The sequence below is a fragment of the Ictalurus furcatus genome, chromosome 4 (genome assembly GCF_023375685.1).
Source record: "Ictalurus furcatus strain D&B chromosome 4, Billie_1.0, whole genome shotgun sequence".
NCBI classification, from domain to species: Eukaryota; Metazoa; Chordata; class Actinopteri; order Siluriformes; family Ictaluridae; genus Ictalurus; species Ictalurus furcatus.
The window spans coordinates 3460995-3479581 of record NC_071258.1 but is presented as its reverse complement, the minus strand read 5'-3'; the positions used below and the strand labels follow the sequence as shown (position 1 = coordinate 3479581).

The 18587-nt window shown below is 38.5% G+C and overlaps 1 protein-coding gene across 1 annotated transcript in view; it reads right to left on the bottom strand.

Annotated features, from left to right (window-relative positions):
• Nucleotides 1-18587, bottom strand: part of otogl (otogelin-like) — a 48879-nt gene that overhangs the window by 25605 nt on the left and 4687 nt on the right. Inside the window, exons 5-26 of the mRNA XM_053623874.1 lie at nt 15432-15586; nt 14959-15080; nt 14489-14694; nt 13961-14085; nt 12973-13079; nt 11987-12093; nt 11247-11372; nt 10783-10891; nt 10176-10222; nt 9899-10044; nt 8467-8593; nt 7363-7540; nt 7110-7234; nt 4983-5192; nt 3861-4026; nt 3665-3739; nt 3345-3388; nt 2711-2885; nt 2487-2594; nt 2258-2396; nt 316-450; nt 2-148 (exon numbers count right to left, since the gene is read on the bottom strand). Coding sequence (XP_053479849.1) covers nt 2-148; nt 316-450; nt 2258-2396; nt 2487-2594; nt 2711-2885; nt 3345-3388; nt 3665-3739; nt 3861-4026; nt 4983-5192; nt 7110-7234; nt 7363-7540; nt 8467-8593; nt 9899-10044; nt 10176-10222; nt 10783-10891; nt 11247-11372; nt 11987-12093; nt 12973-13079; nt 13961-14085; nt 14489-14694; nt 14959-15080; nt 15432-15586 — 2879 coding nt within the window. The remainder of the gene's footprint in view (nt 1; nt 149-315; nt 451-2257; nt 2397-2486; nt 2595-2710; nt 2886-3344; nt 3389-3664; nt 3740-3860; nt 4027-4982; nt 5193-7109; nt 7235-7362; nt 7541-8466; nt 8594-9898; nt 10045-10175; nt 10223-10782; nt 10892-11246; nt 11373-11986; nt 12094-12972; nt 13080-13960; nt 14086-14488; nt 14695-14958; nt 15081-15431; nt 15587-18587) is intronic.

Sequence of the window (18587 nt, the reverse complement as noted above, 5' to 3'; positions counted from 1 at the left end):
CCTTCCATCGTGGCCCAGCACGAATGTGGATGGTTGTTTTTCGGTCCCACAGCACAGTCAAGTCATGTTTGGGGAAATGGACCACTGTGTAGTAGCCCGCTGTCCACAGCTCAAATTCGTACCCTCGTCCGACCACAGTAGAGGGGCTCTGAAAGTCCACCACAAACACAATGAACACCACACACACACACACACACACACAAACAGAGCAGGCGTACACCATACCTGAAAACAAACAGCCACAAGAGCACATTGACAAACAGAGTGTTCATGTTGTCATCATTTAAACGCTGCGGTTATAGACAGATGACTTACGGGTCTGCCCGAGTTATCGTTGAAGTAGATTTTAGTGAGGCCGACATAGATGAGCAGGTTCTTCATGCAGACTATTCCACTCTCGTAGCAGTCTTTGTTCTGAGCCGTAATCAAAATCTCTATATCACCTACGCTCTATTTATGGAAAAACAGAAAACAGGCAGAATATTAAAGGAATGCCTGAGTGTTTTGTTCAACCTAAACTCTATCTACTTCATCTGCAATGTATATGCAGTTACACTAGTAAGGTTAGCATATTAAACTTAATCTCAGTGTGTGTGTGTGTGTGTGTGTGTGTGTGTGTGTGTGTGTGTGTGTAAGGTCTTTTTGTAGCAGCCCAAGAGCTCTGTCCCCAGAGTAGATCAATGGGCTCCTCCGAGACTTACTGACCTTTAACAGACACCAAAGTCCTTTCACTAACCCTGCACAGACAGACAGACAGACACACACACACACACACACACACACTCAAGGCAGGAGCAGGGTGTGTTCCAGTGTGTAGGCTGATTGGGAACAGATTGCTCTTTGTTAACCGAGGGCTATTGCAAAGTTTGTGTGCTGTGTTCGTGCGGGTCTGACATTCAGCTGGGCTCCATTACAGCAATCCTGCTCTAATTAAAAATCCACTCTGATTTTCCCAAGATTAGGAGCGGTAGGAGCCAATCCTTTCTAGCTATTCTATCCACCCTGACAGCGAGCGAGTCGCAAAGGAAAGCTCACTCGCTCGCTCACTCACACACCTTCTTAGCCTCTTTGTTGGTATTAAAAAGCGTTTTGGCAGGTTTAAAGGTGTGTCACTGTAGATGTGATAAAAACATTCCACTTGTGGAAGCTGGTAAGCTCCTTTCTGCTAATAAATCCGATTTACTCTCAAACGGTCAACAATGGGTGACACTTTGGACCTCTTTCCTTAGCTGACACACTTGGGCTGTGTTCAAAATGTCTTGCATAAGTATTCGCCCCCTTGAACTTTTCCACAGATTGTAGTGTTACAACCTGGAACTAAAATGGACTTGCTTGGAATTATATACAGTCGAGGTCATAAGATTACATACGCCTTGCAGAATCTGCAAAATGTTAATAAGTAAAAAATAAATAAATAAGAAGAATTAAAGAAAGTACCGCCCTGAAGAAGCATTATTTCACATAACAGATGTTTACATATAATCCACAAGACACAATAATAATATTTGAACCAGTTCAAAAGTTTACACACGCTTTTAATTATTAACACCGTGTGTCGTTACCTGGATGATCCACGACTGTGTTTATGTTTTGTGAGAGTTCTTCATGAGTCCCTTGTTTGCCCTGAGCAGTTAAACTGCCCACTGTTCTTCAGAAAAATCCTCCAGGTCTTGTACATTCTTTACATTTCCAGCATCTTCTGCATATTTGACTCCTTTCCAACAGACTATATCATGTTGAGATCCGTCTTTTGACACCGAGGACAATTGAGGTACTCTTACACGAAAATTACAGAAGATGTAAACCTTCACTGATGATCAAGAAGGCAACACGATGCATTAAGAGCCGGGGGGTGTAAACTTTTGAACAGGATGATCGGTGTAAATTGTTATTATTTTGGCTTCTGGGAAACATGTAAATATCTTATATAGCTTCTGAAGGGCGGTACTACATGAAAAAAATATATCTGAAATAAAATAACAGTTTACACCAATTATCCTGTTCAAAAGTTTACACCCCCCTGGGTCTTAATGTATAGTGTTGCCTTCTTGAGCATCCATCTTCTTCTTTTTTTTAAATTCTTAACATTTTCCAGATTCTGCATGGCGTATGTAAACTTATGACCTCAACTGTATCCTGTACACAAAATAACTCATAATATTGAGTTGGGGGCGGGGGTATGCTATTTTTGAGCAGTATGCATAGTATGCCATTTTAATCTCGTTCATAGAGAAAGATACACACACAGCAGCAGTACCTTTATAAGGTAAACTTGGCAATCACTAGCATAGTCATATTCCAGGCCGTCGAACGTGTGGTAATGACGGTCGCTGTAGACGGTGCACACAGCCGGACATGGAAAGTATGTGCAATTAAAGAAGCCGCGATGACACACACTGAAAACAAAATCAACATACACATCGTTTAAAAAGTGCCAATTAAAAACAAACAGTTAACAAGAAACAATCCCGTATGAACACACTGACCAGCGGTAACACGGAGTATCCACTGTCTCTCCTGGAAGATACTCCAGACCAAGCCAGGCACATGGGCAGTTTTCTGGATAATAGCACTCTCCATTATGGCCAACTAACCTGTGCATATGAAACACACACACACACACTCATTTACCATGTTACTCTTTACTATGTGATGTTATGCAATCCAATAATTCAATCAAATCCCTTTCAGACAAACAAATACAGGTTACCCTGCTGGACAGCCACATCCAGGCACACAGGGGGTCAAAGGAGGACAGGTAAGGTTCAGCATTAGGTTCCTACAGGTGAGTTCACAAGCCACGCCCACACCAGATGGCCCTGCACCCTGGGGACCCCTGCAGTTATAGTACACTTTTCCGTTCGGACAATCGTCTGTCTCGGGCTCTGAATGAATAAATTAATAAAGAGCAAAGTCAGGACAGGGGTGTGTGAAGTTTTACAATTCCAGTCAGAAAAAAAAAAAAACCCAAAAAAACATTTACCGTAGAAATTTAGGTCTGTATTTTACAACAGGTTCAGGAAATGGAACCTGTGCAAGTAATCATTGTTTATTTATCATTAATCATTAAGCAGGGAACTTCTAATGGGACTACTATCGCATTTTTTAGACAAGGAAATGATTATAAACATTAAAATGTCATAATATTAAATTAAATTTACATTAGCATGAACATTGCCAATGAAAGAATATACAGCATACTGAATGCCACGTCCTGGATACCAATCCAGGAATTAATTCAGTGCTAACTGGATGAATGTGTAATCTTAGGACCGAGATATTTTTTATAGCAGAACACCGAGTGCAAAAGCAAGAAGGTGAAAAGGTGTCGTTTTGTTATTTACCTCTTTCTTCAGGAACACACTCCATACGAGCATTTCTGCAGAGACTTCAAAAAGAAATGGCGTTACATTTTCCTATACTGCGCTCACCGTGTTAGCATATACACTTATTGTTAGCATTATAGAATTAGCAAAACATCTGAAATTGGCACAGTGAAGCACCTTACAGTAAATTTTTTTACAATACAAGACACCTTTATACCACAATTTACATTCGCCAACACCTTTACTGCATGCCACATCACATACTTAACAGAACACTGAAGTACACATTTTATCCAGTACGATTCACAAATTCACAAACTGCACACACACACACTTACCAAGGCCCAGAGGAGCTGAAGGACACTTCTCCTGGCTGAAAGACTGAACCCATGAAGTAACAGTGACACTGAGAACTAAACAAACAGAATCTCATGTGACTCTCCAACTTAAACAAAAGACAAATCCAACTAAAAATATACCATGTGGCCTTACAAATATTTGTGTTGTTGTTGTTTTGTTTTGTTTTTGGCTTACAGCGGTACACAACGCTGACGTGCGTGATCATAGAACATCTCATCCATGCAGCCACACCCTTCGGCACAGTCTCCATCACACACTTCACCAGTACTCAGTGAATGGCATGTTCTCCCACATGACGTCGTGCAAGGGTGGTACATCATTCCCCCTAAACAGACCATGCCTACACACACACACACACACACACACACACACATCAAAGTGCTGTCACAGCACATTAATCCTCAGGTTCTTTAACAATACCACAGGCTATTTTTTTATACACTTGAAAAATGTATTTTTAAATATCCATTAATTCTTTATCTCATAGTTTATTTAAAACAATATTAGACTAAAACCCATACCCATATCTCATACGATAGATTTACACACATCCAAGGTCAAAAAACACTTTAACGTGCTCATAATTTAAACTGCAGCATTACCTTTTTTCCCCCCCCAGTGTCACAAACGACTCGTTAAATGATTCGTTCTAAATGCTTCATTCTAAACTCCTCCTTTCAGAGAGCATACTCTGCTCTGATTGGTCAGATGTCCCAGTCTGTTGTTATTGGCCTACCACTGTCAGCGTGTTTCAAAAAGGAAACGCCCACTACCGTAACGAGTTTCAGCTCCGTCCGTCAGCAAGCATCCGATGAAGACCAGAGGCGGGGCTTATTGTTACAAACCTATGTAGGTTAGTACAGGAAGTAAGTCTGGAATCACTAACGACTCGTTTCAGCTGTTCAGAACCGGTTCCTTCTTTTGGGAGTCAATAACGCCATTTGTCGTGCGCTTTGATTTTTGAAACTGTGCAGACTTTGTACATTCACAAACAGCTCTATAACACACTACATGAAAGGGAATATCTGAAAAACCATAATAGTTTAATAGTATAACATGTTTCAAAATCTTGATAATCAGCGGAACTCTGTTTGGGTGTAAATATTAGCTTCAATTATCCGATGAACCACAGCATTATTTCATATCGATGCTCATGGATGGAATTAACAATGGTTAATGCAGGTGTTTATTATCTGGCGTATTTGTTTTAATTTATGGTTTGCCAAAAAGCATTACCAGGTTTCCTTAAATAAACTGTTTAGGCAAATTAAACCATGTACATGGTTATAAACTAACCACAATCGGAGACGTGTGCTCTGAAGTAGACGGTGATGTGGTGTTTGGAGCAGACGTAGGCGTAATGGGCGAGCGCAGTGCACAGGCAGCCACTGCCACACCGACAGGCTTGATAGCGGCACTGCTGGTAGTACACACCAGGACTCACGTAGGCGTGGCATGCAGCAAACACGTCTCCAGTCAGAACATCGCACAATGACGCGTAGAATACTGCAACACCAAAGGAAATCATCACAGCAGAGTCTGTTAACCTTCTTACAAAACAACAAGCAAGAAAACAACCCATGTTACAGACAGAGTGCATTTGGACATGTACGCAATGCTGTCGTATTGTGTTTTCATCTCCTAACGATGTACTTTTTTAGACCACGACTAATACTTTTTAAACCACGAGATGATGTTGGAGATCACTGTTAGACAACTATTAACTGTAACGGTGTTAAAGCTGTTATATTAAAGTTAAAAGCTCAGTGTACTCATCATTCGAATCAAACGTTTTTTTATAAGACGTTCCAAATCGAAGCCATTTCCTTAATGTGCCAAATATTGAACTAGATAAATTACAGTATATATACAGTTAGTGGAAATGTCTTTACTCTAGACCTGGTTACTGTCTTCAAGAAGTTGGAGAAGCTTGGTTTCATTTTATACCAGAAGTACAGACAGTATAGTTTCATACACAGTGCCCCAGTTCTGACTACCTGATTAACAAATTCTTCAAATTAAATGCCTTAAATGAAATACATACATATATACAGTACTGGGCAAAAGTTTTAGGCACATGCAAAGAAATGCATTCAAAAATAATGAAATTAAATGTTTGTACTTTTTAAATTTTTTTTAAAAAAATTCCATGGAGAGCAGTAAACAGTAGTAAATGAAACAAAGTTAATATATGGTGTGACAAAATAAATAAATAAATAAAAATAGTAGTCTCCGATACAATTAGTGCAGTTTTATTTATAAGGAAATGAGCTGTAAGATTTATTGAGCATCTTGCAGAACCAGACACGGTTCTTCTGGAGACTTTGACTGTCGCACTCGCTTCTTATTTTTACAGCGAAACCCAGCGGCCTTCGTTGTGTTTTCTGTCGGAAAAGTGTCTCTTACCACTGAATACGCTGCTTTCTTTACTGACAAATTAATTTTGTGCTGGAAAACTAACATTTGGGAATCTAAAATGTCTTTTGTACCGACTCGATAATGTAGAAGTCATCGAATAAAAAAAATCTATAATCATTTTTTAGTTTGTACTAAAAATAATAGGGTGCCTATAAATTTGCACATTACTGTGCATTTTCCATACCCCTTATCCTACAAAGGGTCACAGGGAGCCTTGAGTCTATCCAAGGGGACTCGGGGAACAAGGCGAGGGTCAATCTGGATGGGGTGCCAACGCATCGCAGGGCACAAACACACACACATTCACACACTACAGGCAAATCAGGGATGCCAATCGGCCTACATCGTATGTCTTTGGAGGAAACCGGAGTACCTGGAGGAAACCCCTGAAGCACGGGATGAACACGTAAGCTCCGTGCACACAGGGCGGAGGCGGGAATCTAACCCCCACCCTGGAGGCAAACGTGCAACCACTAAGCCACCATGCCACCCATACATACATCCATCTATACATACATAACAACCTGTAACGTTGTAGCTTTTGCAAAAAAAAAAAAAAAATTGCCTTCCCTCTGATTTTTCATGTTGGAAATACCAATAGTTGTTTAGCAGTATGCTTCGGGTCATTTTTACAAATGGGATCTTATTTATTAAGTATAACTTATACTTATTTAACTTTTAACTTTTAAAAAAAATCTGCTTTGTATGAAAAAATAGGGGGCCTTGTATAAATAAGGGTTAATTTCCATTAATGCTTCATCCAACTCTTACATTAATGGAGATATTCTGCATTTCGACCTGATAGACATTTTGCTTCACTCCTTAGTAAAAGCAACAAAACTGAACAAAATAAAAAACAATTTAGCACATTAAATAGGATACATGAATGATGTTTATAAATATGACGTTATCTAGTATATCACATCTATGTAATATAATATATTTTTTAGTATTTTGGTTTGATATGAGATGGCTACGGTACAGTATATGACTAAACGTACGTACCGTTTTGTTGGTTCATCTCGCAGGGGTCGATGATGGGGATGTTAACAGGGCTGATACACGCTGAAGACGCTTTCCATGCGTTGGCATGCAGCTGCGGTGTCCCTTCTATCATACCAGCTGGAGAGCTAGACAGTACACAACACAGATCATTTACTTACTGTAGTACACACACACACACACACACACACACACACACGAGCCACAACTTTAATAGCGATCATTAAAATGTAGTGCCAAACAGAGAAGCGCATACAGGAAGTCATCTCGTAGGTTGCCGTTAAGTGTTCCACAGAGTCCGAGGGTGCCACCCGTCCACGTGCTGTCCAGCTGCAGGTAGATTCGGCCGCCCCGCCAATCATAATACAGCTTCAGTCCAAAGGAAGCCCGCAGGCCCACGAACACAGACGTCAGCCTGCGCACAGCCACTACGTCTAACAAACACACATACAAATGCATGAGCATCCACAATTGAATCTTGCGTATAAAAACAAATAAAAATCTGCATTAACTTAAAGCCTAAAGCCGGGTTCACACTGTACGATTTCGGCCACGATTTGACCGTCTGAGACAAATTTTGAGAATCCTAAAAGATTCCTATAATCCTAGGTCAAAATCTGTAGTTTTCGATCTGCGATCGAATTTTTCCTCCGATTAAATTCCGAATATTTGAGGCGTCATGTCAAAAACGACTAGTGGGGCTAATGACTTTTCCCCATAACTGATCATACTCAAAAGCACAATTGAAAGAAAAAAAAAAATTTGAACACGTTGGATGAGAGAAGCAAAAACCCAGCTTATTGTTCAAAAAAACAACATGAGATCCAATCAGTGAGACGTCCCAAAGTGATCTGAATCTATGCACAGACTCGATGCCCTATTTATACAGTCTTATCTTTAAGTTAGGTCACAGTCCTGAAGTGTGACTTCTCCTACTCCGTAACGACTCTTCATTCGTGCGTCCGTTTTTCGCGTCTTGACTGTCGTACGGTCCGGCATTAATGACGACTGAGATCCTACAGTGTGACACGGCTTACGGCGGGGATCATGTTCGTACAGTCTGACAAGCAACAGTCACGAAGGACTATTGAAAAAAATCGCACAGTGTGCACCTGGCTTAAACCTTGAAAACTAGTAGTAAACATAAAATAATAAACACGGACAATAGACAGATAATAAACACAAAATACCAATAAGCGAAAATGCTCATCTTGTTGGAAGACAGTGTTAACCTTCACTGTAAGGAAAGGGTTAACGTGCACTGACTTCAAAAGAAATATCTCGATCAACGTACCTCCAAACAACCTAAAGAAAACTCGATGGAATAAAAATACACAGTACATTAAACGTCTAATCTTACCATCAGAGTAAGGTAGATTGACAACCATGCTGGCCCCGATAATGACCTCTCCTTCTCTATTGAGGGTGACTTGCCTGCTGACATCTTCATCCACCACGAGAGTCACAGAGTGACTACAGGAATCGTCCTGAGACTGACACAACCAACAAAATAAAATATTATACGCCTCCGTATAAGAACAGGACACGCCTGATATATTGCAATCCCACATAGTGTAGCTACTGTATGAGTGTGTTCTTCTCATAAAGTACCTTACTGTATGAAAGGCTCTACTTAAATGCTCTTGTCACTGGGTTTGTGAAAAGGTAGTGAATATCTAATATTAAACCAACTTTTACACTGTAACATAGTAATAATTACAAGAGACTGAACGCCTGAATCTGGGTACATTGAGATACAGCGGCATAAGTCTAGAAGTCTAGAAACCTTAATATAATAATGTTGGGGGTTTTTTTGGGCTTCAAATTTCAGTAAGCGATTTATTCAATTTCAATACCTGCCCTTCAGTCATATTAATTCGTGCATTACGATATCAGCTCTGAAAATGATTTTCAGGTTTTAGTGAATCACATTTTGCTTGCAAAATGAATCTATTTGCATTGATACTGCCATGTGTTTTAGATCAAAACGCCCAAACTGCTTATTCATCCAGACAAATTGACAAGACACGCTAATATAAAGTTCTTATCATATAAAACGTACACGCGTCCACAGATCCTGTTTGTAAATTAGTTTTCTATCTTGTTTGCTCAAATCGGCAGACAAGAGCCAATAAAATATGTTTACAGGTGTCACATTTAAAAAAAAACAAAAAACTCCCAAATGGTTGTCTTTAAAAAAAAATCTTCACTCTATCCTTTATCAACAAAGGTGGACGGTGGATAAAAAATGATTTATATATTAAATAATACAGTAAGCACTGCATCACGCAGTGATTCGAAAGAATTACACAGCCTGATATCTCTATTTTCATGCGAAACAAACTACGCATTCCTCACTCAAAGAACTGAGACGCAACGACAATCTAAAGTCTGATCTAAGGTCTGATCTTATCTGCAAAGAGTCATATGGCTGCAGGTTTTTATTCCAACCAATCAGGAACCACATCGAATTCCAGCAGTTTAATCAGTTTTGTCAGTACTGGGCTTTAATCAACTGTCAGGTGTGGCTTCAGTTTCGTTGGAATGAAAACCTGTAGCTACAAAAGCCGGACACCCCTTCTTTATAGACATGTTTACATATTTTTCATCACCACGAACTTCATTCAAGACTTTAAATCACAGACTTTCACGATCCAGATTGTACAACACTGCTTTCAAAACATGTGGCATAATGATAGCTAAATGTGGTGGGTTAAAGTAGAGAAAATCCCAGTTGTGTATTGGCTCACACACACACACACACACACACACACACACACATTCAGCCTTACCTCTCCACATGCTGCGTATTGCACCATGACAGTAAACTTGGTGTTGCCACGACTCTTCGCCAGTACATATTGGCATTTTCCCGTATGCATGTAGATGCGCCCATCAAACGTGGTCACATGTGTGTCACCCATCACTGTACACTCCGCTGGAGTTTAAACACACATACTCAGGTAAGCTATTACATAATGATTCCACACAATGTTTACAAACATTATGATGATACAAAAGGCACGGGGATTAAACCACATGAAAAGGAAGACGCAAACCCATTCTTACAAGTGCAATTGTTTTCAGTGCAGTTCCATACTCCTCCCATGCAGACACTGAGGACATAATAACAGGAAGACTTATCAATTCAGGACAAAATGTCACTGCGTCACAAACAAAATGATGAAAGAACACCAAAGAATACATGATTTCTTACCCACAGTGCCACTTATTAATTTATTTCTATGAAATATTACATTATAGAAGGTATTATTATATTATGGTTTATGGAGATTTTCGGATAAATTAGATTGAAAATGGAGATTTTTTTGAAAATGGATAAATTGCTAGAAATGTGAGACTCTACGAGTGTCGAACACGAGGCCCAGCGTCCGAACGCGCCCTGTTGCCGCAGTTAATTCGATTCGGACAAACGTACAAAAACAATATTGTTGAAACGAGGGGTGTATAATACATCCTGACACTAGATCACGATGCAAAAATGTGATCTTGTGCATCGTGGAAATGTGCATTGTGGAAAATGTGGAAATCTGCATTCTATGAATTATGCATCTAATGCAATTGGACTGTTTGAACACCAGAGGTCCCACACTCAGAAACATACTGCACAGTAGGTATAGCACAGCTACAAGCTTAAATGACATGGGTTCATTACCAGACAGTACAACCCTGCTCCAGAACATGACCCAAAGGATAAGCTGTGCCATGATATACACATGGACACTGAGACACTGCTATACAAGTCCCATTCTGAAGAATCAACCCTGGAATGAAAAGAGAGAAGAAAAATGAGAGACACTGAGAATTTTGTGAATGGATATAAAATATCCATTTCCAGCAACATACAATACTGAGCACTGAGAGCTAGTTCTCTAGATGTAGATTAACGTAGGTCTTACATTTGCAAATACGATTTAACACTGGCACCGTAGTATAGGTCATGAATAATATTAGGACGAGGAGATGAGGCTTATGTTGCTCTAGAAATAATATATGAATCCTGGAGCACTCGGTCATTTAAGACAAGTTTAGCCTTGAATTATACAGTATGTGCTGTGTAAGTGTATTGATGAGGAGAATATCATGCTATAAGAAGGCAGACTATGGCATAACACTTACCATCGGGGCAGTAGCATCCATCCAGGCAGTGCAGGTTGGTGCCTAGACACTCTTTTTCAAAAGTGCAGGTGGGGGGGCAACAACTGATACAGTCTCTGTGGACAAAGCTGTCTTCACATCTATCCGCTATAACACACGACGTAACAATATTCAATATAATGAATGCAAAACTCAAACGTCTAAGACAGGCACAAGGATTAAAAGCAAGGGTTAAGAGCAAACCACGAACTCGGGTTGAAAGAAAACGGAGCAGTATATGGAAATCAAAAAACACAATTAAAATACAAACAGAGTGTATTTACTGGAACTGGATGAGCTAATTGCAGCGATGTACCAATCCTATTTTTTCTCATTTCGAGTCAATATTGTTACTGATACAGCACCTGAGCATGCTCTCTTTTGCTAATTAGGCAAAACATCAAGAGTGATTGTGACATGAGATCTGTGTGGTGTCAGTCAACAACACACAAGTTATATATTGATACCAATCTAGCATTCAGGCTAATATCGGCCCCGATATTAAGACACGATATCGGATTAGCGCGTCCTTTGCTATTAGGTAAGAATGAGTATCGAGTCCGTGGGAACTTTTTGACTGCAAACCTCTTGTGAGGTAGCGTTAAATTATCAGGACGGTCGATGGCGTTAGTAAAATTTCTATTCCACGGATTCATTTCCCTGGAAGGATTGGCTTTCACTAACCTGTTTAATGTTTAATAAATGAGATATGCTAGACTGACCACATGAAGGGAAGCTGTCCCTCCATTCTCGGACTGGATAACCGACATGGGAGCAGGCCCTGGTGTATTCGACCAGTGTCCGGCAAAATGTTTGTTCATCATGTGAGCTGGAAAAAAAAAAAAGATACACTTTACAATGTCAAATTAGCCATACATGCTCAGAAAGAAAGCTAGCAAACGTTTGCACCTTCCGTATGTATATTTCATCTACAAATAATTTAAGGTACGTAATTGGATATTAAGGGGTCCTGGTGGAGTATACAGGTAAAGCAAACATGCAAAGTATGCACTTATAGACAACGAAAGAAATATCATAGTTAACATCTGGAATCTGAACATCCCTGCTATTTCACTCAGCATCTGGACCTGAACCTCCTCATAAATGGAACTATGTCATCACTGTAATCAATCTAATAAATATAACCTGCTCTTCTTCATGTGCACACATATATCATTTCATTACTTTAATAATCCTGTAATTGTAGTGTCAAGTTTTAAAAAGAGTCGAGAGAGAGAGTGAGAGAGAGAGAGAGAGAAAGAGAGATGTTAGCCTAATCCAAACTATTTTTGAAACAATGGGTCTACATAGGGTCTAAAGTATAGTGTTAAAATATACATAAATGCTACAATGATGATATTACCTCCTCATGATGAATTCCTTTACTTACGCCACAGAAATGCATAGCGTAGCTACCGCGAAAATTCACTCCATCAATTGCAGTATAACACTTTAAGGCTCATAAATATTCGAATGCATCTAAATACTGAATTTGAACTAAAATTCAAATGCAGCAAAATTTAAAGGGACTTTAGAGAGCCTTTATACACAGGACAAAGTGTCTAACCACATATTTTCTAGTCCAGACATTCAATTGTTCAAAAACAAATCCGATTCGAATTATACCGCTATATTATTCTGTCTTTAATTATGCACGTGTCATATAAACACATGCACGCACGCATACACACACGCTGACTTTACTTACACACATAGATCCGAAACACAGCTGGCAACAAATGGATTGGGATCTATGTTCTCATGGCAGGAGATAAAAGGAAAGAAAAGCAAAGCGCTGCACTTTTCAATGGCATCCTGTGTGAGGGACACAAAACAAAATAAATAACACTAAATAACACACCGGCTAATACAGGAAATAGACATACAAATCTACTTATAGCAACACACAAGCATTTCTGCCTCCACTTTGTATTAACTGTCATTAAATACTATGTAGTTAATTAATTATCTAATAGGTTGAGCACGTGGCAATTCCTCTGATGCTACATCAAGAAAGAGCAGTTCATTAAATATGTGCTAAAAGAAAATTGAAATAGAAATTCTAATTAATGTATAAGTACAGTATATGAAGCAGATGTGTAAGTACATTTCTAATTACTCATAATTACCAACTCGTTGTTTGTGTTTTATTACACTTGTTGTGTCGGGTTTTTTGGGTTGTTTTTTTTTTTTTCTTTTTGCATGGCATGAAAAGGCAGGAAACACATCATTTGAATTGAACAGAATTTTCTCAATTCTATGCAAATTAGGTATGACATAATCAAGTGACGATATCCAAACAATTGGCTCGAATGATTCCTCAGACCAAGCCTATGGCTCGTGTGGTCCGACGTTTCTTCAGTTCGTCTCTCACTACTTTAGTTTAAAATTTTAAAAAAGTTTCAATAAGGAATAACAAACTTAATAACTACGGTTTCATCTTATTCTGTCATACTCATTAAATGTGTATAGAGACATTACAAAGAAAGGAAGTAGGAGAAATCTTCGATACCTCAGGTGAGCGTGCATAACTACTACAGTTAGCTTGCTTTGCTAATCTGCCAACAAAGCTAGTAGGAAGTAACATGTAAATCAAACCATTTTCACACTGAATAGTGTTTTGGTTTTTTTTTTTTAATGAAAGAAAGACAGAAAAAACAGCATGCTTGACCATCACACTGCTATCATATACTTACATCTATTTCAGATTCAGATGAACATGGTCCAGGAAAGTCATCATCTATAGCAGGACAGGGCGCCTCATGGGGAAGGTCCACGATCCAGCTGTTCCCAAACTCAGCAACGTCTTCAGATTTTATACCTAAAAAGTACAACAAACAGCCTTGGAAATCTTAAGCCTGTCCATTGGAATAAAAAAAAACTTCATAAGTTAAACCTAAAAACCTTTATGGTGTAGGAGACAAAAAATATATATGAAATAAATAATATATATAATTCCTGTCCAATTAAAGGATATTGAAAAAATGCGTTCCATCACAGATAATATACTTAAATTCGTAAACGAATGAAAACTGACCACAAAAATGATGTTGCTGAAACATCTGAACTCGTCCTTTCATCTGCATTACTCCCGTCACAACATTCGTAATCGCTACCGCATTAGTAAACCCTAAGCCTACCGCAGCTACATGCAGAGCTGATGTAATTGATCTGAACTGGTCGCTGATAGATACGATAAGTGTGTCTCGGTCTGTTTGTCTCACCGTGGCTGCTGCTCAGATCATCTGATCCGTCATCATTGTAGTTTCCGCACAGGCCACAAGGCCGGCCTTTGTGCTCCTCTGTCATTTTGAGGTAGACGCCGGAGCTTCCATCCCAGGCCAGAGAGAAACCAAACGTGCTCTTCACCAGGATGTAGTCAGCGAGTCGCTCGATAAAGACATTATGAACCGTCTGGGGCAAAGTCAGTCTATAGCAACGGAACAAGAACAGCACATTATAAAAAAAAATAAAAGGACAGCGAGATTTCATTTTCATTATAAAAGCACGAAAATGGCTGCAGTAAATCAGGACGAGCATGTAATCGCTCTTAAATATACAATAATAAACAGTATAAACAGTCTTGACAACATCAGTAAGCCTGATAAAAAGAACATTGATTCGTGTGCATATTCATTTGACTTTCCTTTATTCCTTTACTTCTTTATTTAATTATACGTCCAATTAGGCTAACCTCTGTTCCCCCTTCAGCACCCGGTAGCCTCTAATGTGGATCTCCTCCTCGTTAGGAAAGAAGAGACTGAGAGAACGAGGACAAGAGTACACTGAGCCACGACAGGAACGACTGTTGTGAACCTGCCATTCAGAGAAACAGAGAGAGAAAGTCAGGTAGAAGAATAGGGAGGCAATCTGAGGACAGATAAAGAAGTAGTCAGTAAAAAAAAAAAAAGAAAAAGCATTCAGAATGACATCATTTCTAATTTGTTGTAGCTATTTTTTCACTGTACAAAACAATGTTTATCAAAGTCTAGATAAAATGTATGTGAAGGGCTTCACTAGACTGCTGATGGAGATCAGTGCTCTCACTGAAGGTAAAATGTCATACCAAGTAAAAAGAGACTCTATAGGTTAAGTGCTCTGTGCCTCAGTGGTCTGCAACTCTTTAGCTTCACCTAAAGGGGTGCTGTAAAGACATCTATAACTCACCCACACAGTATACCGGGGCTCTGCTGAGTGACAGTCTTTGGCCAAGATATATGAACATGTTCCAGGGAAGTAGTAGTACATTCCATCAAATGTCTCAAAATGGTACTGACCCCATGAGCGGCAAATCCCATCCCGGTCCTGCCCGAGGTTGGGAACTGAAATCAATGAGCATACAATTCACAGGTTATTTAATCAAGTTTGATTCATTAAAATAAATGCCGAACATCGTGCTAAACATCAGTTTATCATCATTTACTGCGTATCCTAATTTCTCGACTGCAAAGTATCGCATAAAAAAAAACAATATCTGTACATCACAACACATTCCCTATTGACTTTCTGAAAAACGGAAGACTTTTTTATTCTCTATGTGCTATTCATGATATCATTTTATATATTTACGATATAATCTTGTTGAGTATTCACTCATTTTTGGATTTTTTTATTTTTTTATTAGTAGCAGGCACACTTAGGTCTAGGTTTTTAATGTGTACTTTTTGGTTACTGTAGTCCCTTTTAGTGTTTTTTTTTTATTATTATTTTTAAAGACAAATACCCCTTTACTGGACTAGAAATACTATAAGGGAAAGAACGAGTAAAATTTGCAGTTAATGCTCTATATAGCATCATATTTATAGCAGTGATTATCCATACATTGCAGATTATATATACAGTATTTGAAGTACCTCCAAGCACCCCTAGGTGTACATACCTCCATTTGAAAAAAAAACAAAAAAAAAAACCTATGATAACATCTCAAAGCAATAAAAATAAATCTGTTTTTAATCTGCACTGTTTCTTGTTGTATTTATGGATTATGATCAGTGATACCCAAAATCCTTCTGAGAAACACATTTCCGGCATCACTTTCATGGTCTTTATCATGACCTGTTATTGCCCAGAGCACACCTGGGTGCTTTATGGAAGGTCTATACCTGGTTAATTTAACATATGTACAGAGGCTCTTTGTCAGCAGCACTTTGCTCCAAGCACATTTGTAACCCGATGCCGGCAAATTCACAGAAGAAATGAAGCATACTTGCTGGCCACAGATTAAAGTGCTCAGTGTATTACATTCGATTTAGTCATTTCTTCTGACCTTACTGTTTTACAATTCTGATTTGCTTTAAGATACACTATACGGTAATGTGAGTGCATTCGATTTCATTCACAGGGAATGATGATACTGCGTTAAGGAACTGCTGTTTAACAAATTCATTTCTTCAAAGAGAACTTGTTCTTTTGTTTACTGATTCATTTACCTCGTGAAATTTCAATCAAAGCCCTGCCTACAGAAGAAGGTTCTGTCGTAAGCCTTCTTTATTTCTTAACAACAATGCTTTACGCTATAACTGTCACAAATAACATTGTATTTTATATCTTAAACAATTTTATCATCTATACTTCTCAGCCCATAATATATCACTGTTTAGCCTCAACTACAACCACAACCTTACCAATCAATGTGTTTTGAAATTGCTGATCTGTACTTGTGTAGCTTTGAAAGCCCTCCACCTGTATTCCATCACATCACCTCGCCAGGTAACCAAGCGATCAATTAGCCATGCCTGTTACTCATTACCCTAGCATATTTCAACTCTTAATTATTCACTTTGAGTCTTGCAGTTGTTCTTGAGTGCAATTCCAAGCCTTTTCTTATATCTGCTTTTTTATGTTTGTCTGTTTAGCCATTTCTACCCTTGGATATCTATAGAAGCCGGTTACAGTACTATATACTCTATATTTCCTTGCTTTTGAATTGTAAAATGTGTTAAACATCAATTGCAGTGATTGTGTCCTACGCCTCATGTTAATGACAGACGATTTAAGCCTTTAAATACTTTCATACTGTATATGTCCTATTTGGAAAAGCTCTTGGTATAGCCACACTATAAAACACAAGGTTGAAAACCATACTATTTACTGGCATTTGCAAGTAAGTTAAAGGCCTACTGCTACCCTACACCATTACTCTACAGTACATACTGTATAACTATACAGTACACTGATGGTGCATAACTATAGAGCTCGCATATCCTTAGTACAAATGAAAAATAATAAAGATTATTTCATTTAAACTGATGAGACATTTACTGTGTGTGTGTCAAATGTGTTCCAGCAAAAACAAACATTTTTTAAACAATGTGCGTTAAAATATTTCCTTTTAAAAAAATCTATTATACTGATTAAAAACGTCTGCATTTGCTTTTCTTATTCAGTAATAATTTGTCCAACCTTTGTCTCTACAACTTCCTGCAACTTCTAAGTTTCCTCCGAGCAGCTGTTATCTGCAAAAACATCTTTACTTCTTTCCTTTTTCTATTGAATTGCTTCATGCTATTGATCGCTTATAGTAGGAAACAATTTATATATATATATATATAATTTGTTAAATAGATTCTCCCAGAAACCATGACGGATGCAAACATTGCCACTCAACTGTACGTGTGACTATACTGCGAGTTTCCCATTTTGAGTTTTCCCCTTTTTGCCACTTCTTTTGCATGCTTCAAAACTTTGTCACAGTGCCTAGGTTCGACTAGGAAGGACATTGTCTAGACAATCTGTATTTTTGCAGTATTTGTGTCCCCGAGATAAAGTCTGTCCCATTTGGAGGGCAGCATAAGGACATCTGTCTAAGGTTCCGCATTTGGCTAAAATATCTAAAGCTACGAACAAGGCTTGAAAACGGTGTGACTCGTTGAAAACGTCGTGATAATATGGACTTATAAAACATGCGATGCTAAAACATTTACACAATATTTTATAAATAAAACAAAAGTCTTTTTAATATCAGTGTAGGCCTTCAGAGTATAATAACATCGTGCAATGTGCAGTGGTCATGAAAATCAGTTAACAGTATAAGATATCATGACGTTTTCTTTTGAATTACGTAGTACCCTGTGATCGTTAACAGACGTGGGGTTGAGGGAGAGAATCAGGGTTCATAAAATGAGAGAAAAGTAATACAAGGATAACTTACTTTAGGTCAATTTTGGATGTTTTTTACAACTTAAGACTTTAAAGTGATGCATCATGGGTAATCAATGTTTCGTTTAGAATGACAGTGCAGCCATTTTAAAAGTTACACTAATACCACGGATACTATCAGGGCGTATAAACACATAACTGTAGATAATATTGAATATTTTTAAT